The sequence below is a fragment of the Canis aureus genome, chromosome 10, assembly GCF_053574225.1.
Source record: "Canis aureus isolate CA01 chromosome 10, VMU_Caureus_v.1.0, whole genome shotgun sequence".
NCBI classification, from domain to species: Eukaryota; Metazoa; Chordata; class Mammalia; order Carnivora; family Canidae; genus Canis; species Canis aureus.
The window spans coordinates 60159060-60184429 of NC_135620.1; the positions used below are offsets into that span (position 1 = coordinate 60159060).

General features: G+C 42.6%; 2 protein-coding genes across 3 annotated transcripts in view; both read right to left on the minus strand.

The window, feature by feature from the left end:
- GRIN3A (glutamate ionotropic receptor NMDA type subunit 3A) overlaps positions 1-25370 on the minus strand; it is a 151189-nt gene that overhangs the window by 11349 nt on the left and 114470 nt on the right. The gene's annotated exons all lie outside the window — the stretch shown is intronic.
- PPP3R2 (protein phosphatase 3 regulatory subunit B, beta) lies at positions 12091-12789 on the minus strand. Its single transcript, XM_077912746.1, has one exon. It carries the CDS (start codon positions 12755-12757, stop codon positions 12245-12247), a length of 513 nt encoding a protein of 170 aa, XP_077768872.1. The 5' UTR covers positions 12758-12789; the 3' UTR covers positions 12091-12244.

Here is a 25370-nt window from a genome sequence, read left to right on the forward strand (position 1 = left end):
TACTATTCATAACAACCTATGAGGTAGGTACTGTCCTGTCTCCATTTTATAGGTGAGGAAACTTAGGAACAAAATAACTTAGCTCCTTGTCCAAGGTCGCACAACTAGCCAAGATTAGAGCTGGGGTTCAAAGTCAGGCAGCCTAGCTCCAGAGCCTATATTTTTGATCACCCTCAAATGACGGATGTCCGTGTCCTCCCGTTCTCTTGATGGGAGTTTCCTTTCTTCCATTCTCCCCACCTCTACCTCCAGTCCCGAAGAAACACTTAGCCAGACATAGTTCAGGCATGGGTCCATCTCCTGGGTATGCCAGGAAGTCCATCTGGGGGCAACGTTCAGAGGTAGAACTTGGGGACTCCACTGGAGTCTGGGCATGAAATCACTTTTTCTCCATGACAGTACATCCTCCAGCGATGGCTCTGCATCAATGACAGATGCTAGGATCCCTGGAGAACTAATGACCGGAGGTGAGCAGAGGCATGACCTGGTCTAGGCAACTGAGAACAAGGCAAGATACCTGGGCAGACCACCTGAGACAATGAGGCAGAAGCCCAGCCCTAGGGAATAAGGAATGCTGGTCTAGGAAAGGGAAGAGGTGTATCAGGTCCGGAGAGCTACACAAGTACTAGGGCTTCTCCTGGGACATCTCTGCACAAGTGGTGACCAACTGTATAACGCTGACCTCCAGAAAGTAGGTTACAAATAAGTCTGAAAATAGCCCTCGGGCGGGACCTGTCGTAATGCGTACAGGATATGGTTATTATGTAAGGATTCAGTGAGTTGTTGCTGCCATGGATGAAGAACAAAATGGGGGAATTCATTTTTGATGTTAACATCATCAAACATTTGGCACAACGCTTAACAGACTGGCAGTGCTTTCTTATAAGGTGCTGCCAAGACGACTGAGAAAAATGCAGCTTATAGTGAAACATCTTGCCTTTAAACACATGGCTCCCCCCTCTGTGTTTTTGTGCGTGACAATAACCAGTCTCATTTTCCTCTTATTACCTCAGTATCAAATAGGCTGTATTCAGTTTATTTTACACATTTTTCTTTAAATATTTATTTATTTGATAGAGTGGCACATGAGCAGGGGGGTTGGCAGAGGGAGAGAATTTTTTTTTTAAAGATTTTATTTATTTATTCATGAGAGAGGGAGAGAGGGAGAGAGAAAGAGAGAGAAAGAGAGAGAGAGGCAGAGACACAGGCAGAGGGAGAAGCAGGCTCCAAGCAGGGAGCCCGATGTGGGACTCGATCCCAGGTCTCCAGGATTGGGCTCTGGGCTGAAGGCTGCGCTAAACTGCTGAGCCACCTGGGGTGCCCGAGAGGGAGAGACTCTTGAGCAGACTCCGACACGGTGCTTGATCTCATGACCCTGAGATCATGACCTGAGCTGATACCAAGAGTCAGACATTTAACCAACTGAGCCATCCAGGCACCCCTCATTTTTTCCTTTAACTTGTTTACACCCATATACTAATAAACTAGTAGATATAATTACTGTTTGTTTTAAATTGGACAACTAATATATGTGCCAGGCATCACATATGCATATTATGATTTTTAATACCCTTTAAATATTATTATCCCTATTTCACATTCAAGGAAACTGAGTCTCATAGAGATTAACTACCTTCCCCAAGATCTTACAAGCTAATAAATGGGGGAGCCAGGTTGTAGATCCAGGAATGTTTGATGCTAAATCCCATACTACCTTTCTTTTCTCTCTCTCCCTCTTTTTTTAAAGATTTTATTTATTTATTCATGAGAGACACAGAAAGAGAGGCAAAGACACAGGCAGAAGGAGGAGAAGCAGGCTCCATGCAAGAAGCCCGATGTGGGACTCGATCCTGGGAATCCAGGATCACGCCCCGAGCCAAAGGCAGACGCTCAACTGCTGAGCCACCCAGGCGTCCCCCATACTACCTTTCAAGTGAATACCATTTATAGGTATCCCTTGCTACCTGAACTCTTACTGTCTATTCCCTAAAACAACGTGCAAATATTTTAATTCAAAATTCAACATCTGAATTGAAAATCCGCTATAATCTGCCTGTGAGCACCAACAAACATGTTTAACTTGTGTGTGAGTCTGAGTGATAAGATGTACAGCTGCAGTTGTAATTCAGCCATTCTCCTCCTCGGACGTGTTCCATGTACTGCGCATTAGCTATGTGCATCTGCCCCACATACCACGTGAAAACTTTCTAATAAAGTGGAACTTGCTCAACTCCACATTTATCACTGGCCAGAGGAAGAAGAGAAACAGTGGATATTCAAAGTCATATCTTAAAAATACATTTAAGCAACACAGACAAAATGATGGGAGTATGAACATCCTGTTCAGAAATGCGATCAGAGCCCAATGGTGTGTTGTCAGGAGCTGCATAAATGACAACAAAGAAAGGCAAACAGACATAAGGTTTTTGTTTTCTTTATCCTGTGGCTTTGTCTGCAGCTTCATTTGATAGCTCACAGCCATACACTTCTGAGGTCTCAAGTCTCTCAAGGAGAGAAGACTGTCCTAGGATTTAGCCATGGGCAAATCTCGGCCATTTATGGCTTTTTTTCCATCATACATTCATGCTAGGCCATCCAATCTCACTGAGCTACCTCTTTTTTTTTTTTTTTTCTGAGCTACCTCTTTAATCAATATGTAACCACTCAAAAAACTGCCTTGCTTGACTATTTTGCTAAATGTTATTTATATATGTTATGCTTCTTTAGCATTTTATTATTTACATTAGCATATATTCATTGCATTGTGGAAGGAAAACATACTCTGCATATCACACCCACGAATATCCAATAATTATGCATTAAAGAAAGAATGAATAAGAAGCGATGTTTTAAGTGCTTCCTATTATGCAGAAATCCTTGATGGACTGTTATATGCACTGTGCCTTAGATATTAAACACACGTGTCTAAGAGTGTTTTAGTGATATTTAAAACTGGTTGGGGTTTTTGGATGAAGTAGGAATGCTTTGTTTTTAGTTTTTCTTTTTTTCATTTAAAACAATGGAAAGGACTCCCACCATCTGGAAGTTCACCAGCCAACGTATTTCCAGGAATGGACTAGATTCAGATAAAGGGAGATGCCTGTTGTGTCAAATGTTCTAAGTGGTCCCTGCCCAGATTATGAGTGCTCCCAGCATAAAGAGGCCAAGACCACCAATTTTGTTGCTGCCTAAACCGTGCTTTGCATCTTGCTCAGATGTGGACATTTGAAACATCTGACAGCTGGTTAGATGACTAATTCTGAAACCTCCAGAAATGCAGAAGAGTGTTTCATGCATCATGCTTCAGATGTTACTGAGTCCAAAGAGCTAAGCCTTCCTAGCCCCCAGTACACATCCTCAACATACCAACTGCACACTTTCTCTGGTCCTCTAAGGAGTTGGTTATACTTGTTTTCAATTTCTCTGTCCCCATTCTCTTTTGAACTCATTCCATTTAGGCTTTTTGTCCCAACCTGTAACCTAGATAACTCCTGTCAAAGCCATCAATGACCTCCACATTGCCCAATACAACAGTTTTCACCTTATTCATGTACCAGGTTGGACACCATTGATTATTTCATCCTCTTTGATATATTTTCTTCACTGCTTCTGGGATACCTCTCTGTTCTACTTCAGTCTTGTTTACTGGTTCCTCCCCATCTTTATGATCATAAATATTGGCATGCCTTGATTCTTTAGCTACATTCACTTTCTTGTCCAGACTCACGGCTATAAATCCTACCTACAGGCCAATGATTTCTAAATTTATATCTTCCCCAACTTCTTATTCAGTCTTGCTGCTAGGATATCTAACAGACATCTCAAGCTTAACACATTGAAATAAACTAATTTTCCTCCCTGAAAACTGTTCCTCTCATAGTCTTTCTCATCAGAGAATCCCCATCCTTGCTATCATTCAGGCAAAAAGTCTTAGAGTCATCTTTGACTGCTCTCTTTCTTTAGCATCCATACCTAGTGTGTCTGCAAATATGGCGAACCCTACCTTCAAAGTATACCTAGAATCTGATGACTTCCCACCACTTCGACCAACCACTCTGGTCTATGCCACTGTCATTGCTCACTTGGACTATCGAAATAGCCTTCTATTTGGTTCTCTGATCCCCTCAGTCTGTCTTCTGCACAGCATCCAGCTTGGATCCCTCAACAAAACATGTCATTCAATGTCTGGTGACAGTTTTCCATCTCCTCTAGAGTAAACTTGAGTTCTTACAATAGTCTAAATGACCTTCTATGATTTAGTCCTGTACTTCTGACTTCATATCCTTCTCTCACTTGTTCATTTTGCTCAGCTACTTGGGCTTCCTCTTGCTTAAGTCTATGGAGCAGTTGAGAGTCTTCATTTTCTGTGCTCTCTGCCTGCAACTCCTGCCAGTAATCAGTATTGTTCCTCTCCCTCATTTTCTTCAATTCTCTATTCAAATGTCATTTATCAATAAAGTCTCCCCTAACCATGTGGTTAAAAAGGGCAAAACTTCCTCCCCTTCCTTTCCTGGACACAACTTAACCCCCTTACTCTGCTTTATTTTTCTCCTAACATAATATATTTTATTTATTGCCTACTTCCCTTCTTACATAGAATGTAAGCTCCAAGAGGATAGGAGTTTTGTACATCTTGTTCAGACTGTACCCTGATTGCCTAGAACAGTGCCTAGCATTTACTTGGTCTTCAATTAATATTTTTTGAAAGAACGGATGAAAGCATTCAAAAGCTAGAATCTTTTTGTATAATGTAAATGTGTACCAATTTTTCTCCCTGAACACGTTATTTTTTATTTTTTTAAATAATAAATTTATTTTTTATTGGTGTTCAATTTGCCAGCATACAGAATAATACCCAATGCTCATCCCGTCAAGTGCCCCCCTCAGTGCCCGTCACCCATTCACCCCCAACCCCCGCCTCCTCCCCTTCCACCACCCCTAGTTTGTTTCCCAGAGTTAGGAGTCTTTATGTTCTGTCTCCCTTTATGATATTTCCTACCCATTTCTTCTCCTTTCCCTTCTACTCCCTGAACACTTTTGTATATCTCAGGAGATTTTTAGAATAATTCTGTGAGGGAGAAAGATAGAGATGGGTATTCTCAATTGATAGATGAAAAAAGTGAGCTTGGAAAACTCGCCATCATGACTTCATGATACCAGTATTCATCACTCTGGGACCTAATTGGAGGGAAGTATATTTGCAATTAATAAAAAGTTAGAGATTGAATGCAGTAATTTCAGCTGATTTGTGTTGGGCATGTATTGTATTGATTTTATTTGCTTAGGACCCTTTCCTTGGGGAAATTCGTAGTTTTCATTTATCAACCAATCAGACTCTTCATTGTTTGGTCCCTTAAAGCCAAGCATGTGACCTAAGGTAAGCCAATTTGCATTTGAAACAGAGATATTGGCATTGAAAGTTGTTTGAGACTGAGTCATTTCCAGTGCCAATGCTTCAAAGTCATAGTCCCTGGAGTCCTGTGGTTCCTGAGGCATTATCAGTTATTCTTTTCCTTACTTCAAAACACTGAGCTCCCCACTATTCTTTTGATAATCCCCTTTTTTCTTGCTTAATCTGTTGCTTGCAACCAAAGAACATGACCCGATAGACTGCTTAAAGGATAAGCTCCTCTAGCTCCAAGCTGTAAATAGAACCTATCTTGAAATAGACTTTATTTCTTAATGTAGAACCCTGAAGTGAATCCATGAGTCTGTTCTAGGAAGATTTCTCTGATACAGTGAGGCTTTGCCTTTCTTTATATGCGTCCAAAAGCTTGGTGTATAGTGGGTGTTCAATACATGCCTATTAAATACAATATGTATCTGAAAAGAAACTTAGTTACAGTTAATCTCGAGATTTCCAGTACCCATTAAAGTAGGCTTCCCCCAGAATAAAATAACTACGAGAACCAGGGGAAATAATTTTATATTTTAGTGATCTAGTGCGTTAAACTTTGCATTATCTCTTCTCTGAGTCTGTAAAGCCCAATCCTGGTGTTCAAACTGATTTTCTTTAGTAAGAACAAGAGTTGGGGACTAATAATGATTTTAGTGAAAGGTAAAGGAAAGAAGAGCTATGGAAAGTCTGAACTATGGATGACTCCTAGATACTTGGAAGCAGGGTACATACATAGGAAGCAAATACGTTTTCTAATCTAGAAGACCTGATTTATACACTTTTTTTTTTTTTTTTTTTTTGCCACCCACTATTTTGCTTGGAAGAGCAGCAGCTCAACAAATCTGGCAGCTTCATTGTTGTATCTATACAAATGATACAGTCATTTGGGGGAAGGACAGAAGATGGAGACTTGCAGGAGGCTGGGCTCGGAGGTCCCAAGGACAGCTCCCAAGGGATACAGTTTACCTGGCTGGAGAGTAGGGTAAAAGTGTAAGGTGCAATCATTTGGGATTTCTAAAAAAAAAAAAGAAAAAAAAATGACAATAATTATGAAGAGGGAGAAAGAAGATGTTCACTCAGAGGATCTGGAATTTTTTCATCAATGAAGACAGATGGAAAGATCACATTTAACAAAAGAAACAAGAGGAGATGATCTGCAAAATCCAGCAGGACAATGCATAAGCAAAGTTAATTAACAGCGCTCACACATTTGCATTAGCAAAATGATGTAGATGGACAGCAACCAGTGTCTGTGGGAAAGTCTCATCACTTTCCAGGCCCTGGGGGCTGGGAACCTCTGTCTTCTTTAATCTGTAATCTGCTTAATGGCTCCGTCAGTGTGGCACTGCCCATCCTGTTCAGGAAACATTCCTTCTGTTCCTTGCCTTCTCCAAGCCCCTGCCCCTTCTAGGCTTCCACAACCACTTTTTAGCCTTGGACCTGGTACTCAATTTGCTACATTTCTCCATTGTGTGGTCTTTTGAAAATCTTGATTTATTATTAAAGCAACTCAGAAAAACATTTCTAAACTTTAGAGACGATTAACCATAATCTTTTTCCCATACATAGTTTCTTTTTAAAAAATAAGTGTCTACATCCCATGGGGGGCTCAAACTCACAATCCCGAGATCAAGAGTCACAGGCTTTAACCAACTGACCCAGCCAGGTGTCCCTACAAAACACTTTCAGTTCTTATTTTCTTTTCTGAACTGCATATGAACCATATACATATGTATTTTCCAGAATTATGTAAATATATAGCAACTATGCTTTTAAAAAAAAATACTATTTTCCAAAAATGTGTATTTACAGTCATTTTATTTATTAATTTAATGGCTTTATTTTATCACCTATTATTTACCATAATTGGCAACTAATGTCAAACTGTCAGGTGTTTAATTTTCTTTAATATTATATATACATGATAAATATTGCTACAACAAAAAATCTTCTGTGTATAACATTTAAAAATCGGTTTTGATTCTCTGATATATATATATATGTATATATATATGTATATGTATATATACATATATATATACAGTGGGTGGGATTAAGAAGTCAGATGATATTACTGTTTTGAGGCCTCATGATGTGTGAAGCATCCTTCACAAAGTGTGAACACTGTTCCTGATGCTGCCCGATGCACAGAATGCTCACATCCCTGCCAAGCCTGTTTTATATGCAATCAATTTTTCTTGTTTTAAACATTCTGATTTGTATTTACTTAGGGAGGCTATTTTTTGATGTTTTTTCCATCTCCTTTTGTATGAATCATATATTTATATCCTTGCTGGTTATGCATTCCAGACAAGGCAAGGCTTTTTGTTGAAAAAAAGCTATTAACCTCTTTCCTACGTATTACTTATGTTTCTCTAATTACAAGTTAACTGTTAGTTTTTGTTAGATTTTATTATATGGAAGTTTGAAGTTCTATATGGCTATATTTGTTTTGACTATTGTAAACCTATTGTTTCAGCTGTTAGAAAATATTGGTTGTTGGGATAAATGTTTTATGACCAGTTGCACTATTTTTGAAAAATAATGAACACTTTAGTCCATCTTGAGCTTTTGTACTAAAGAGTGGAGCAGGTTTTCTCTTCCTTGAAACTTTCCATTTTAGCCACATGCTTCATAGGTATCTTAGCCAATAAAAGGTCACTCTCATCTTGGGGTGGCATGCATTCGTTTATGCTCATTTTGATTTTGATTTAAGAGCTTCAGATTTTAAAAATATTGGCAAATAAAAAACTTGTGAGGACAAACATCACATAAAACAACAAAAAAATTTACTTGTGGGTCGGATAAAGCCTATGAGTTTTCAGACTGTAGCCTTTGATGTACACAGCTGTCTTGCTGCTGGTGTTTCTTCAATGTTGTGGTTTTTCATTGTGAACCAGCTAATGTCTTTAAAGCTGACACATGATTTGCTGCTATGCGCACAGTCACCAGCCTTTGGGATAGCTACAGTAGCCAATATGAAAGGAGAGGCGTCCAGGCTGATTCTCAGTCTAGTGGCCTATTACGGTGCCACCTTGTCTTAAAAAACATCCAAGCCATTCCCTTTTCAAGGCATGCAAAACAGATAAAGCACAGTAGCCAGATCAATGACTTCTTATATGCTAACAAAGAGATTCAATATTACAAGTGAAGAATAGAATTTGTAACTAAACAAAAAATATTTCCTGAGAGGTTTTTCCCTGAGAATGCCTCTAAAGCATGATAGACTTTGAGGATAAACCAATAGAGCTAAGGCTGTATTTTCTCTTATTTCAAAAAAAAAAAAAAAAAAAAAGAAGTGTCTTGTGGTTTGAGATTGCAACATGTGGTAGAGAGCAGATACAATCCATTAATATTGGATTTATAACAACATATTGTTACTGATCTGTATAGCCTGGAAGTATATTGGTTGCTATTATCAGTTTATTTTTTATTTTTATTATTTTTTAAAGATTTTATTTATTTATTCATGAGAGACACACAGAGAGAGAGAGGCAGAGACACAGGCAGAGGGAGAAGCAAGCTCCACACTGCAGTGCATGAGTGCACACTCTCAAATGAATGAATAAATCTTAAAAATAAAAATAAATAAATAAATAAATAAATAAATAAATAAATAAATAAATAAATAAATAAAAAGCCTAGTTCAAGTTCTTGCTTTGCCACTTACCAACCGGGAGATCTTGGAGGAGATTCTAGATCTCTCTACAGCTTCATGCATTAAACCGAATGATGGCACCTACTTCGCAGTGTTGTTATGATTAAATGATATAACAAATTCAACAGTGTCTGGAACAGTGGTTCAATAAATGTTAACTACCATTATCACACAAGGAGTTGTACAGAACTATATTTGTTGGCAACTAGCAACTCACAGAAAAATCAAAGCATTCTAACTTGGAAGTAAATGTGATCTTTCTCCCCAAATATCCATACAGTCAGATTTTTCCAGTTGCTAAAAGTAGAAACAGTTCTCAGTTCAAGGTCATTACCATAAAGCTCTGGGTAACTACATTAAGTAGACTGATGGAGCAATTAGCTTGTTAATTCCAGCCATTCCAGGAGCTGAAATATTTTTCCTCCTCTTGTTAAATTTAAACATGTAATTCAACATGTTTCAAACCCTTTGTCGTAATTTTTAAATTTCCATATTTTAATGTGTACATTGCAGAGTATATAAAAAAAAAGTCTCCAAGAGGCCTTGTCAGCTAGTACTACACATGCTGACTTTCTTCTTGCATAGTTTCCTCCACAAAGTCAAATAGGTTGGGCTAGAATGAGAGTCTTCTAAACTTTCTCTGGCCAAGAAGTCTCTCGTTACCTCTGCACATGAGGGGGTCAGGAGGGCTATGACATTGTTTCTTTCCTGGATTAGGATTATACAAACATCCAGCTAATTTTACACTGCTATAGCTAAGTACTAAGAAAGAGTTCAAGACGAAGAATTCTTTCCCTTATGTATCTTGATCTAATAGAAGTGGAGTAAAGGGGGGAAGAGAAGGAAATTACAATGAACTCATTGTGCTCTAGGCACTTTACTTTTATTATTATTATTATTATTATTATTATTATTATTATTATTATTATTTTAGTAGGCTCTACACCCAACATGGGGCACAAACTCACAACCCTGAGATCAAGAGTTGCATGCTCTACTGACTAAGCCATCCAGGCACCCCTTAAATGTTTTATATTTTTGAATCTTCAAAATAACCATATAATGGATCCTCGTTTTAATTAGGAGAACTGATCCTGAGAGGTTAAGTAACTTGCTTATGCTCACAGAGTTAATAAATGACCGTCATAAAAACCGAGTTGCAAGCAACTCCAAACCCAAGTGTGTCTGAATTGATGCTATCCTGCAATGAGGGTATCACACAGGGTTGGGGCCATTTCTTGAGTATTAATACATTTTCTAGGACTGCACAGGAATTAAAGGACAGAGACTCCTCTATTTTTTGTGGTTCCTAAATAATCTAGAAAATAATAAGTGTGGCAGGGAGCCTTGGTAGATGGGTACCCTGACAGTAATTAAATTTGTGGACTTATTTTTCCTACTTTTGTTTTTTTCAAGACCAGCTACTAGCTTCTTCAAAATATAAGGATAATAGTATCTTTCAAACAGATATTCTTCATCCTGAGTAAAATCACCTGAGTTTTATCCTGTGTAGGGAGAGAATGTTTCATTGTACCGGTGTTTTGAGAGCCTTAAGCCCTTCCATGGGGGAGTGGTCCACTGTAAGGAAGAGGATTGGTGTGAAGTGGCAAATGCTGGGACCAAGGACACCTTGTTTTCTGATAACTGACAGTTAAGTGGGACCTCAGAGATCGGGTAAGATCTGCAGTACAGGCAGTGATATACTTACTTATACTGGTTCTCCAAACAAAATGAAAAGTTTTTGCTCCTTCCCGTGATGTGCTAGTTCCACGGTGGCCAATTTCAATCTATCAACGTGATGACGTCACTAACACAGAGCTAGGAAGAGATGCACACTCGTTGCCTTTGCCCAGTGTAAATAGGCTCCAGTACACACCTTGGCTGCAGGTGTATTAGGGTATGAGGAAATATGGGCTGAGTGTTCCAAGAGAAAAGCTTCCTGGGGTGAAAGAGCTCTCAGCTTCCCTGCCAGGCCCGGGGTCTGATTTCTAAAACTAAGTTTAGCTAGTACAGATGGCACCCCCCCCTTCTGCAGAGACAGGTCTGCCCGTATCTGCATCTTTTGATTGTGTTTGTCTCTGTCCTGTGGGAAGAATGACTCTGAATCTGTCCCTTTCCCTGTAACTGGGGTGGTGGTAGGGGGCTTGAGTTTTGGAGGTAAGAGCTTTCTGGGAAGGCCCCCACCCTGTTTGGCTGGAAGCAGTCTTAACTGAACTTCGTATCGGGATGGGTAGCCCACCCTGAAAGACTGCCACCGAGGCTGATAGTTGGGCTGGGCACTTAATCCAGGTTCAGTATTTCTTATAAGAGTCCTGAGACCAGTTTCTGGTCAGGAGCTGAAACGATGAGACAGGAGGAACCCTCCAGACAGGCTCAGGGATTTCTGCACGTAGGGTGGGCAGCTGGCTGCAGCCCAGGAAAGGGAAAGATGGGCTTTCCCTGCCCAGAGAGAACTGATCAAAGAGGTGTTCAGCCAAGAGAAATATATCTGCTCCTGTTGCCACCACAGGAAGTTAACAATCCGTCGTGAGAACTTGGCTGCAGGTAAATCAAAACTATCCACCCAGCACCTGATTTAAATTGTGCAATTTTCTCCCATATGTAACACCATGAGAGGTAAAGGCCAAGATGTGTATATTTTCTCATTTGGGGATTTTTAAAGTTCTTTTTGACTCTTTATAGTTTGGTTTCTGCGTCAAAGCCAAGAAAAAGGGCAGCCCCGGCGGCTCAGTGGTTAAGTGCTCCCTTCAGCCCAGGGCCTGATCCTGCAGACCTGGAATCGAGTCCCACATCGGGGTCCCTGCATGGAGCCTGCTTCTCCCTCTGCCTGTGTCCCTGCCTCTCTCTCTTTCTCTGTGTCTCTTATTAATAAATAAATAAAATCTTAAAAAAAAACACAACACAACAAAACCAAGAAAAAGACGTTTAGAAAAGCCATTTGGTTTTCTTTCCCCACCACGCTCCTTCATCTTGGTCTCCCCCAGTTAGAGCGTTACCCTGAATCGCTGAGAGAAAAAGAATGAATGACACCGAGTTGGTCATGAGGTTCGTGTTAGAAAAACGTGGCTTGACAAAGAGAAGCACTTCCAAGTAAGTCAGAGAGAGGGCTGCTGGGCTGCCTGGAGCCCATCTCAAAAGGGACAGAAAGGGAAGTAAGGGTTGGTGGGTGGTGCTCTTAACGGAAAAGCTCACACAATTACTACCAGCTTCTTGTGCACCTCCAGGCCTCCGACCACAGCACTGAACTCCTCGAAGGAGATCTTCCCGTCCCCGTCTCTATCCAGGGTGATGATGGTCTTGTCCACCAGCTGCTGTAACTGCCAGTCTTTCAGGTTGTCCCGGACCATCATCTTCAGCACCTGGAACAGCTCCCCGTTGGAGATGTAGCCGTCTTTATCCATGTCGTAGATGCTGAAGGCAAACCTCAGCTTCTGCTCCTCGTCCCCCCTGACGCTGAACTGGGAGGCCCCCAGGATGAACTCCCTGAAGTCCACCTCTCCGTTGCCGTCCGTGTCGAAGACGTCGACCACTCGCTGCACCAGCGGGTTCTGCTGCAGCTCGGGCAGCGACAGGAACTCGTCCACGCTCAGGGAGCCCGAGCAGTCCAGGTCCAGCTTCTTGAACCGCTTGCCCAGCCTCTTAATTTCGTCCTGGCTGAAGTGGGAGCACATCTCCTCGGGGTAACTGGCTTCGTTCCCCATTGTGCGGGCATCCCTCGCTGGGGCGCTGGGGGCGCGGGGGGTGGACGGTTGCGGGGCGCGGGCAGCCTTGGGGGGCTCGCGGGACCCCCACGACCAGCCCCAGCGAGCGGGGGTGGGGAGCCAGGCGGGGAGCAGGGGGGAGCTGAGGGTTGCAGGGGCTGGGCGCCCCGGGGGAACCCAGAGACCCACAGGCTGCCCCTGCGCCCTCCTTCCTTCTCTCCTGGCCCTCCTCGATTTTCTCTCTAATTTTTTTTTAAATTTTTTAAATGTATTTATGATAGTCACAGAGAGAGAGAGAGAGAGAGAGAGAGGCAGAGACACAGGCAGAGGGAGAAGCAGGCTCCATGCACCGGGAGCCCGACGTGGGATTCGATCCCGGGTCTCCAGGATCGCGCCCTGGGCCAAAGGCAGGCGCCAAACCGCTGCGCCACCCAGGGATCCCTCGATTTTCTCTCTAGTTCCCTTGCTAGGATTTTACCTTCTCACCTCCTCACATTTCCTTAGCAAATCACCCCCAAAAGGGCAGTCCCCCCACCCCCAGCACCTGTCCTGCAATACATACGCTTAATAAACCTGCAAGGCATTAGGGAGGGAAGCGCAGTCTTTGGCCCTTCCTGCTTATTATGCAGGCCTAGTGGGGGGACCAAGTGAGGTGGCGCATCACAGGGTTGGTCTTACACCTATTTTTCCTAAATTCTCTGGGAGGGGAAGCCAGCCTTGATCTTCTTCCCGTTGTGGTCATTGACCCTTGTCAAGGTATGGGGTTCAGGGCCTTTCTAAGAGACCACTCAGATGTCGCACAGGATTTCTCACGTGATCACCTACAGGCGGTGACATATTCCTGAGGAATGCAGGCAACGCTGGATTCAGGGCATTTTTTCAAGAACACACGGTTCCCCAGAATATTAGCCTTGGTTGCCCTATTGTTACTTGGAATTCATCATCTTACAACTGGTCTTCCTCGCTGTTGAACTGGTGCCTGATGGCTGTCCTGCAGACCACTTTGGGAATGGCTGTGATGAGCCCAGAGAAACCTTTGGCTTGTTCTGAGACTGCCAGTGGCCCTTCTGTGGTGTCACTCTTTCCTCTTTGCTTAAACGGGATTTGTCCTTTTTGTTAAATGGGAATCTGATGCACTACCCCCCTTCCCCATATTCCTTCTTCCTTTGGAAGCACATCAGTTACTCCAAATGCATAAGAAATAAATCGGATTCAAGAGCAATGCTGTTCAAAGGGTCTAAGGGGGAAAACCCCAGGCCACTAAATCAAACCCAAGGGGGCAAACACTCACTTAAAAAATGCTAACACCTTCTTTGTGTTTTCAGTTCAGCCAAAATATCACTCTCACGGCGATTGTGCTGAAACATGATTCTATCCCACAACAAAGCTATGGGGTATCTTCCCCAAGAGCTAGACAATTTAAAGGGAAAGGCAAGCTTCGTAGACTACAACAAACCACTGAATTATTATCCCAAGTGACTGAATGAGCTAGATCTGAAAGAAGCATGATAGAGTGGAAAAAATTTAAAAGAGAATCACCTAGCATCAGCTCTGAACGGCCCACTTAGTAGTGGTAAGGCCTCAAACAACTTGCTTAACAGCAGTTTTTCCCATCTGTAAAATGGGGCTAATAATACATGTTTACAGCTGTAGGAGGATTAAAGTTGATCTTAGCTGATATGATAAACCTTAATCATTATTAATATTACTACTAATTTCAGTACTATTTACCCTGCTGGTGAAGATGAAGTCTTAAAGAATGAACAGTTGGCAGCCTGGGTCCCTACGTGTCTGTTATTTACTGAGCGTTCCTCGTGTACCATTTACACGGTGCCACTTACTGCTCTAAGCATTTTCTCAGCATTGACTTTGGCTCCCCCAGTTCAGCATACTCCTTGAGGATTGACGACCTCACTGGCCCATCAGGCATGCTTCTGGAGTCTTCACTGATTTACCCCTGATGGTCATCATGTGGAAAGAGATACTAGCGTGGAAACTTTCAGTAAGTGTATTCCTCTATTCTTCTATGTAGTGAGGGGTAGTGGAAAGAGCATAAGAATTCAGTAGACCAGGTTCCATTCCCTGCTCCCGGATTAGTGATGAGCCCTTCGAGGAGCCATTTCTGTACCCACCTCAGCCTCCTCATCTGTAGAATGGTGATAGTAATTATAACTGCCTTCTCCACTGCATGTGGTTGTTCTGAGAGTGAGATGTGGGCATGCATATAGAAATGTTACATGAGAGGAGAAGTTAACTCCTGGTTGAACAGACACTCTCAGGAAGATGGTCCCACTTCACTAAAATAATTCAGTGTGTTACCAAGAATTGCTTAACTCCTGTCCTGCAGAGGATGCAATGTCATGCTGGATCTTAAGTTTTGGTCAATGTGAAGTTGAGTCCCCCATTGCTCCACATTACATAAACTTCGTAGTTCAGCATTATTATGCAGCTCAATGCCATTGCTTCAATTTTCTCTGGCTGTTATTCCTAGTCATTTTCAGTGTTACTTTTTCTCTTTATCACTGTGGAGGGATCTGGACCATTGGACATTCACCGCAGTAAGTAAATTAAAAGGGTTCACTGATTGTGCCAGAAGAAATCAGGAGCCTAATGGCACTTCCATTTCAGCAAGTCATTATTTTTTCCTCAAGAATTTTCAGGGAAAGAACTATGAGATGGTCACATGCAAAAATCACTGATATTGGAAAATAAAACCAATAGAAATGGAAGTGATGGATCCTTTGGCTCATTTAAGGCCTCATCTTCCAAGTCAGGAGAATGGGTTTCTGAGCAGTATCACACAGCCATTCTGGGAGCTTCCCAGGTAGTGGGTCATTGATCTTGACTTGGAAGCCCACACCTATCTGTGGTGTTGCAAATTACCATATTTAACATTAATCTGTGTTGAGGTTAGCCATCCTGTAGACTGCGGAACCACACAGCCCTGAGTTTAAAACCTTTTCTGAGCATCAGCTTTCTCATCTGCAAAGCAGGAATAATATGGTGTCGTAGTGACGTCTGGGTGGCTCAGTCAGTTAAGTGTCTGCCTGCCTTCAGTTCAGGTCATGATCCCAGGGTCTTTGGATTGAGCCCCCACATTAGGCTCCCTGCTCAGGGGGCAGTCTGCTTCTCCCCCTTCCTCTGCCCCTTTCCCTGCTGGTGCTCTCTCTCTCTCTCTTTTTCTCTCAAATAAATGAATAAAATCTTTTAAAAATATATAATGGTGTCATAGTATTATTTTAGATTTGAGTGAGAGAACATCTAAAATAATTAAAAAGCCATCTAAAATAGCATACCATGTGCACCTATCTTTTGTACCCTATCTTCTTTATTTTCCTTTCTTACTCTTTATTTGCTTTCTCCAAAGCAGATATTTGGCTCTGGCTATATGTGTTTTGTTTTCCTTGGATGTGACAAACGTTGTTTCAAGTTCAAATCCATTTAACAAATATATATCAAACACCTACTGTGAGCCAGGCCCTGTGCCAGCTGATGGGTCTTCTGTGGTGAACAAGATAGAGTCCCTTGAGAAATAAACGGTTTTGCTATTGAGAGATCTACAATTTAATAAACAGTATGACTGGAAAGATGTAGCACTATTTGCTTAGTCTTTTATGTGTAACATGTGTATTTAAAAGAATCAAGAATAATATGTTTGATTTTCTTTTGTAATTCTGGCATGGTGTTTAGTATGAGCACTGGTTTTCTTTTCTTTTTTCTTTTTTTTTTAAGATTTTTATTTATTTATTCACGAGAGACAGAGAGAGAGAGAGAGAGAGAGAGAGAGAGAGAGAGGCAGAGACACGGGGAGAGGGAGAAGCAGGCTCCATGCAGGGAGCCCGATGTGGAACTCGATCCCGGGTCTCCAGGATCACACCTTGGGCTGAAGGTGGCGTTAAACCGCTGAGCCACCTGGGCTGCCTAGAGCTTTCAATTTTTAACAATTTCAATTGTTAAATTTGCTATTTAACAACTCTATGATCGTGGGCAAAATTACTTATTTAAATCACTGCTCATCTATAAAACTGGGGCAACAATTGCTAACTCATTGCATCATTTTCAAGAGTAAATGAGATAGAACACATTAAAGAATTAGGCTCAATGCCTAGCACATAGTAGGTACAAAAATGATAGATGTTATAATTGTGCCTACTTTAGGCTTGCCTAGAAAATTTTTAAGACTGTTTATATACGTGTACATGTAGATATACCCAACTATATTCATTTGCTTTCTTCACAAATATTTATTAAACATTTACTATACAAGAAGCATGCATAGCATAGTGATCTAAAGCAGATACTTTTCCAGCTGTTTCTGTCCTCATGGAGCTTACAGTTTTGCAGGGAAGATGGGCATTAGCCAAATTACTATGCCCAGAAATGTTAAAGGGGCACCTGTGGTGAGTGTTGCAGGTTAGAGGTAACACATTAGGAATTTGTGGTGCCAGTGGAGTTCACACAATGCAAATTTGATCCAGTCGAAAAGATGAACTAAACTTTCATTGGGGAAATCATGATTAAGCTGAAATATCAAGGAGAATAATAAATTAATTGGATGCTCTGGGATGTGAGGGATGAGTGTTCCGGGAGGCAGGAACTATATGTGCAAAGGCACTGGGGCAGGAGGAGGGTCTCAAATAGAAGAATTTTAAAAAGGCCACTGTGGCCAGAACAGGGAGGTCACAGGAGAGCACAATATTAGATGAAGTGAAGAAATGTCTATTTCCTAGACACTAAAGAAAGTGCAGTGTTGGGATCCCTGGGTGGCGCAGTGGTTTGGCGCCTGCCTTTGGCCCAGGGTGTGATCCTGGAGACTGGGATCGAGTCCCGCATCGGGCTCCCGGTGCATGGAGCCTGCTTCTCCCTCTGCCTGTGTCTCTGCCTCTCTCTCTCTCTGTGACTATCATAAATAAATAAAAATAAATAAAAAAAAAGAAAGTGCAGTGTTTATTCAATCATTCCTTACAGGACATCATTTATCCAATCATGTTTCTTCAACATGTAGAGCACTGAGAAAGCCTACTTGCTGCTGAGTGACTTGAGGCATTAGAAAGTTGTAGTTAATTATAACATAAGATAGAAAAGGAAAGATGTCATCAGAAACGTAAAGCTAAGAGCTATAAGAATTCAGAGAATTGAGAAGTTGTTGGGAAATTCCTAGAATTCTTGCTGGTAACAAATAGAGGAAGACTTGTCTTTGCAGGAAGTACTGTTTGATCCTGACGAAGACAAGGCGGGGGGGGGGGGGGGGGGCAGGTCCCATAACCACAGAAATGGGAAAGGGAGAGGTGGGGATCACAGCAACTGGTGCAATGTGGCTGAAGGACTGGAGTAAAATACCGAAGTGAAATGGAAGGAACCAGCTCAATGGGAGTTTTGAATGTTTGGCCAAGACATGTGATTTCTATAGGACACCGAAAGAGTGATAGAAAGCACACAAGAATGACTGAATCAGGATTCTATTCTAGAAAGATTAATCGGGCATTGTGAAGGGGAGGGACTGGCAGCTGGGAGGGCAGCTCACAACCAAGGACAACCACATGTGCTTGTCTGGAAAATGAGAGCCTGCAGTAGCCTGAACGAAGCCCTGGAGGTGAAAGGCTGGGTGCACGCATCTGCTTGGCTGTCGAAGCAAAGTACCACAAAGTGGGGCTTAAACAGAAGCTGTCTCCCAGTTCTGGAGACTACAAGTCTGAAATCAAGATGTCAGCAGGGCCATGTTCCCTCTGAAACCTTAGAGGGGTCCTTCTTTGCTTATTCCAAGCATCTGACAGTTTGTTGGCCGTCTTTGCATCCGTTGGTTTGCAGCTGCGTAAATCCAACCTCTGCCTCATGCTCATGGTGCTCTCCCTGTGTCTGTCTCTCCAGAGTGACCGTTTTCTTAGAAGGACACCAGGCATGTTGGATTAGGGACCCATCCCTCTAGAGTGTCTAGAGTGTGACCACACCTCAATTTAGCTAATCATGTCTGCAATGAGCCTATTTCCAAACCAGGCCTTGTTCTGAAGTACCAGGGGGTTAGTTCATTAGAACCTCATCATTGTGTTTTGGGGAACACAATTCAACCCATAACACCAGGCCTGAAGTCTTACTGGACAGAAGGATGGGGGGAGGGGGGGCGGACAGAGGCGAGGCCCCACGTGGGACTGCACTGGCTCCTCTGGCTGAGCAGCCCCGCATGCTCAGATGTTGCAGGAAGCCACCTAAAATGTGATGAGAGGGGCACCCCTTACGGGTCCCTGGGCTCCCCCATGATGCCGCCTTCTCATCTGACGTGTCCCGAAACTCCACCACTTCCCACAGCCGCATCGGGACAGAGGGTCTTCGGAGGCCTTGGGTATGACAGAGGGAATGTGAGGTCAATTTCTCACCTTCTTAGACTTGATTAATGATGTTTGTGAAGAACAAAAAAAGATGGCTTTTCTGATCGTTTGTGACACTTCACATCATAGCCGCTAGATGGCAAGCTTCACACATTTCCAAGCTTTCTGGGTTTTTTCCAGCCAGAATCTTGAGAGCCTTGGAAGCAACTACTTACTTATTAGCACGAAGAATAAATAGGGAGGAGTCTTGTTTCATGTGATTCCCCTATAGATTTCAGCGTATGGAAATCCGAAAACCTGGAAGGAAGACTGTCTCTCACAATAATCCTAATCAGTTTGAGCACTGTTCACACCTTTCAGTTGCATAGTAAATAACTATATTCATAAATATTCATGACTCCACTGAATGTAACCAGGGGAAAAAGCAAAAACTATTAACAGTATATCATCTTGGGCATAATTTATGCCCAAGCATCTCTTGTATACAAAGGAAGAGACCCTTATTCCATGAGCTCTGTTTACTTGGTCATTAGCAAGGGTGAAGGGGGCACCCGCTGGAATTAGTTTTTCTCATAACAAAATTCAAACTTCTGTCATGCACTATAAGCAGAGAGCAACAGAGCACCAGCCCCACCTTTGTGATGATGTGGCAGGAGAGGAAAACCACACAGGAGAACTCTAGGGCTCCAGCCTGCCCATCCGGTAACCTGACTTTGAAATACCAGTGATCACATTTAAAGAAAATAGTTAACTGCTGTTTCCCTAAAAATCTGATCTAAGTGCCTCTTAATGGTCTGCATACACCATTTTCAGGTTTCCCTGCTCAAACTTAGAAGCTGAGTTGGAAGAAAGGAATAACACGATACGGTAACAGCTGGTTAATCCAGCACTCTGCAAGGCAGAAAATTCCAGAATCATGTATTTCCCAAGTCCTCCAGGAAAACAGTCTTCAGTTTTATAACATGTGTAAGTAACACAGAAAAGAATCTTTACGGTGGAATTGTAAGAGGCGTGTAATGATAAGAAGCTCCCACTTTTTTGGAGACGGGTCCAAAAGCTGGTCCAGAGGGTGCACCAACTGTAATTTCTTACACGTGCTTGTTATTTACCAAATATTTTTTTCTTCTGCACACGTAACTCTATACTCAGGGAAAGAGGAGGGAACATTTATTAACATCAGTATTCTTCCTAAAATAACTCGTTAAATATATTTCACTATTTAGAAGTAGATTCCATTATCGTTCCCAGTTTGGGGGGAAGGATCTGAAGTTTTCGAAGCTGCATGGCTTGCATGGACACACAGTGATGGAGCGGGGTGTCAAACCTCAGTATGCCTACTTTTGGAGCTGAAATTTTTTCAGTTATTTCAGACTGCCTTCCATATGGAGATTTAAAAGGATGTCTCTGCGGTAGTGGGAGTAACAGGGGAGCTATACGTCAGAACACAAGGCAAGGTGGCCGTCTATGATCTCAGAATCCCTAAGGAGGGCACCACTAGGAGGGCATGAAGTCCTGTCCATCCAGCAGAACTGGGTGCAGTGTCTCCGGAGGGTGGGGCCAAACCATATCGCTTGCAATATGGTTTGCAATCCGTGCCTCAGTGTCTTGCTCATACTCTGGCTGGAGGGTTCTTTCCCCTACAGGGGTGACCTCCTCCAGGAAGCCCTCTCTGATTCATTCTTACTCTTCCATAAGTGATTCATGGGCTTGCCCGTGTCTTCTTCTCCTGCTGTCTCTGTGACGATGTGGTTTGTTCACAGGTCTGTCTGTCTCCCTGCCTGTGAGTTCTGTATTCCTCTCTGCATCGGCTGCACCTGATGCAGGGCTGGCACACAGGGCTTCAATACATGTGTGCTGATGAGTGGGTGGATGGATGGATGAATTTGTTCAGGTAGCAGAGCATAAGAAGGTAAGGCCTTTCTGAGATTGGCCTCCCTTTCTTCATGCACAATTCCACACCACATCATAAAAGGACACACGTACAGTGTTGTGCTTCTCAGGTTTCCAGAAAGCACTACCTGGATAGGATCCATCTGACCTTATGCTTGGCTTAAATATGAAACTTAATTACTTAGGCTATTCCAAGGGAAGCACTCAGCTGTCAAGGTGGCTCCCGACATACACGGGTTTTCAATTTAAAGCAATCTACAGTCATTAACTCTCCTTGCCTCGCCATAACTTTCATCAGGTTGGATAGCAGTGACATTTTAAATTGAAAAAGGAAGGGGTAGGGATGAGAGGGGCAGGAGGCTGTTGAGATGTGACCTAGTTGTCAAGAGCAGAAAAGACTGCATTAAAACTCACTCCTCCCCCACCCCCATACCATTCCCTTTGGGTTTTAAAGACAAAATGGAAGGAAAACTGACAGCATTGAAGCCTCTTGATGTGACTTATGTGATCTATTTGGCTTTCAATGTGTAGTTGGTTAATCCTTTCCTCCCCGTCTCCCCCGCCCCCCCAAATATTAAGGGAAGGAAGAATGGATTTACCACAAGACAACTCCATTTTATCAGTGAACAAACTAGTAAGTCTCCTATGGGATGCATGTTTTGGTGGTCTTGGGCCATGGTCAGAGATGGAGAGCCCAGACTGGAGGCCAGTCAGTTCACTGTCCTTCTCTGTGTCCCAGGATCCGTGTCTTTTAGGACAGGATCCCTCTAAACCTGTCGGCCTGAGAACTACAGCGTTCTTTGAGCTGGACATGCTACACAGCTCAATCTTAAGGTGAGAAAACAAACCTGAGAGAACTTTAGTGATTCGTTGAAGGTCACTCAGTTGGTTCATGGCAGACAAATATGATGACTACCATTCATTCAGCACCTGCTTTTCTAGATGGCAGGCGCTTTTATGTACATTATCTCTGTTCCTTACACCAAGCCAGAAGCACCAAATATTGTTCTCTCCAATGAGCAGAGGAGACTCAGAGAGGTTAAGCAATTTGCATTCGATGTTTTGATGTACCTTTGTGACGGAGATATTTTGAGACCGGTTATTTTTACATTTGCACCTCTACAGTGCTCTTGAAAACAAATCATTTACCGTCAGCTTTAAAAAAATAACCTAATAATGAGCTTAGCAGACATCTCACTTCATCTCTGCCCAGTGGTCCCATCCCTTATTAAATGAAGTTCAGGACTGGAGAGGCCATGGATGGAGCAATTTCAGGGATGTAGTAAAGGTGAAGTTGAAGATGAGCTCAGAAATGGAATGGGGGCAAAGTTTCTTATTGTGCACTTCCCTTGAGATTAAGAAACACCGAAAAGTACAATGATTTACCTTTAGACTGTTCCAAAATTTACTTCTCCTTTTCCTTACACCATGCAATCAAGGTCTCTGAACTCCTGAGATGGAACTCCTTTCCTGGCAATGTTTAACTTCCTGCTTAGTATGTATTTGTTTGTCTCAGCACTCAATAACAGCACAAGGACACCCTTGGATTCAGAGGAATCGTTTAACAATCCGGCAAGATATGGATTCAATTGAGGTTGAGAGAGGTTAAGTAACTTTTCCAAGGACATAAAGCTGCCTCCTCATAGCCTGGCTCCCAAGTGTTGCTACAGTGGACCTGGTTGTACTTCTCTCTCTTTTTTGACTAAGGCAAGGCATGAGCTGTCTGCCTACAGGTTGGACCTGGGTTTGGGTGCAGAAAGTGCACATTCTCAGATGGTCAGGCTGCGGGCACTTTCCTCTAACTGTCCCATCTCCATCTTCATCTACCATGAGGGGCTGTGCTGGACATTCTTTTGCCCTTCCAGATCCACTCTCCATCTTTCTCCATCCACCTTTGTGCCCTGGGGAGGTCCTCTGTGGACCATAGTGATAGGATCCCTTTACCTAAGGCGGTAGTGGGAGATGATGATGAGGCAAGAGGAGACTGAGGTCAGGTATTTATTCTCTGGCCATTTCCTAGCCGGGTCACTGTGGGTTGGCTATGTCCCTTGTCAAAGGCTGGCTCTGACATCAGACACCCCATATTGGAAGCCTGCTTCTACCATCAGCTTGCCTTGGGCAAGTTGCTAAGTTACTCAGTCTCCACTTCTTCATCTCTTCTGTGGTTCCTGTTAGGAAGCCCTCTGCCATCGCCTCCCTGGGCTCTAGGAATGGCTCTCTCCATTTTTCTTCTTGATCCTAGATATGATAATGGCTTCTTCACTTTACTTGCCCTGGGAGAATGTGCTATTTCTGTTGGTTTCCTTAAACCATACTTTTGCAAATGGTTTCTTAGAAACTCCTCAGACTCTTTGAGTGTGATATCCATTCTCTGCCAAGACCACTATTTCCTCTTCCTTCTCTACTATTTCCAGTTGGTTAAAATGTTCAACCAATTAGGTCTTCAATCCATTATTTAAAAGATATCATCACAGATCTTCATAGTTTTTTAAAGAATTTTGGTTTGCTAAACTGTGGTCTATGGTCTGCCATCTTCCTGTTCCTGGTTTGCAAGTAACAGATTTCACAAAACAGTTGCCCTGGAACCCTAAATTCACTCAGTGACTTTACCAAAAAAATTACATTTTTTGCTTAGTCAAAAGGAAATGGAGGAATTTAAAGTCTACCATACATTTCTCCAGTGGAACTGAGTGACAAGGAAGGAGTCTGCTCTGGGCACAGAGTTGTGTTAGGACGACTATGGAGAAACAACTGAAGTCAATTTAAAATTCCACTCTGAGAACTGCCGGAGTCTGGTCAGCAGAACTGGACCTGCAATTTTCTAGGTGACTCTGGGGACCAGATAAAGCCCTGGAATTAAAAAAAAAATGAGTTTATCCTCCAGAGAGACTGCAGCTAGACAGCTCTGGGGTTGCCATGAGATGGGAGGTGAATACATCAAGATTCTCACAGGGGAGGAAGTACTAATGTCCAATTACCAGAAATAGGAAGAAAAAGCATCTTTCATGTCATGTTAGTAGGTGACCATATTACTCATTAGCCAAACTAGGATATTTTTTCAGAGTACAAGGGTGCTTAATTACTCTGTGGCTTAATTACTAGGACTGGACCTGGAAAATGGGAGGTCAGGTCAGAAATTAACAGAGTGATGTTTTCCACAAGAGCCCCTATTGGGAGAGGTGCCCTCCAGAATATACCTGCTTCTGCTGCACTGTGCACTGTAGCCCTCCCTCTGGGAGGGGGGGTGAAAGAGTGGGACGTGTCTATTAAACTACTATTTTATTTACTCTACACAAGAAGCCACAGAAGAGATGAAGAAGTGGAGACTGAGTGACTTAGCAACTTGCCCCAGGCAAGCTGATGGTAGAAGCAGGCTTCCAATATGCGGTGTCTGATGTCAGAGCCAGTCTTTGTTTCTCTGCACTATCATAGCCTAGCAATGTATGGCATTTAAGACAAAAGGGCTGATAAAGTACTAACAGGTATGCTTCCTTCTTCTGACCTTTCCTGGGAGAAGAGTTAAAAAAAAAAAGCAGGTGGAAAATCATGGATCAAGCAAAGGGAAATCCAGCAGGCAGAGGGCCTTCACAGAGGACACCAAGCTCAGCTGAAGATTGGCTTCATTTAATTACATTCTACCTGTAGGTTTTGTGAGGGTGACATTCAGAAATTCTATCTTAGGTTTTGTACAAGACAAATGTGTCAGCCTGCACAAGGATGTGTACTGCTGTTTAAATGCACACAGGTGAGCATTGTCATAAGCAGTTATTGCATGGACTGGGAGATGCCATAGTACAGAGCACCATTCCTCAGAAAGAATAGCTCCCTGTATGTTCAGAATGTTCCCCGAGGCTGGGAGTGGCCCTCTTACCACCACACATACAGACTCTTCTTTCATTTCTGTCTCTGAGACAGAATTAAGAATACGCATCTCTTCCATTCTCTTCATTCCTACCCCTCCCCTCCTTCCAAATTCAGCTGATCCATACGACCAGGTTGGTCTTAACAATCATAACTTTTTAAAAAAGATTTTATTTATTTATTCATGAGACACACAGAGAGAGGCAGAGGGAGAAGCAGGCTGTCTGTGGGGGGCCTGATGTGGGACCGGACCTGAGCCAAAGGCAGACGCTCAACTACTGAGCCACTCGGGTGCCCCAACAACCATAACTTGATCCTGTTATCAGTCTCTTATTCAGCTGCTTCCAGTTCAATACACCCAGAATTTCCCACAATGCCTCTCCCCTGAATTTGGCCCACTAAAAGCCATGGCTGAAAAAAAATTCAGTGTATTTTGTATGCATCATCTAAACAGTTTATGACTTCTGCTGATTATTTGTTATTCAAAATCTGTCCTCTTATTTGTCCATACTTAATTGGTTTTGTTTGAAATTACGGTC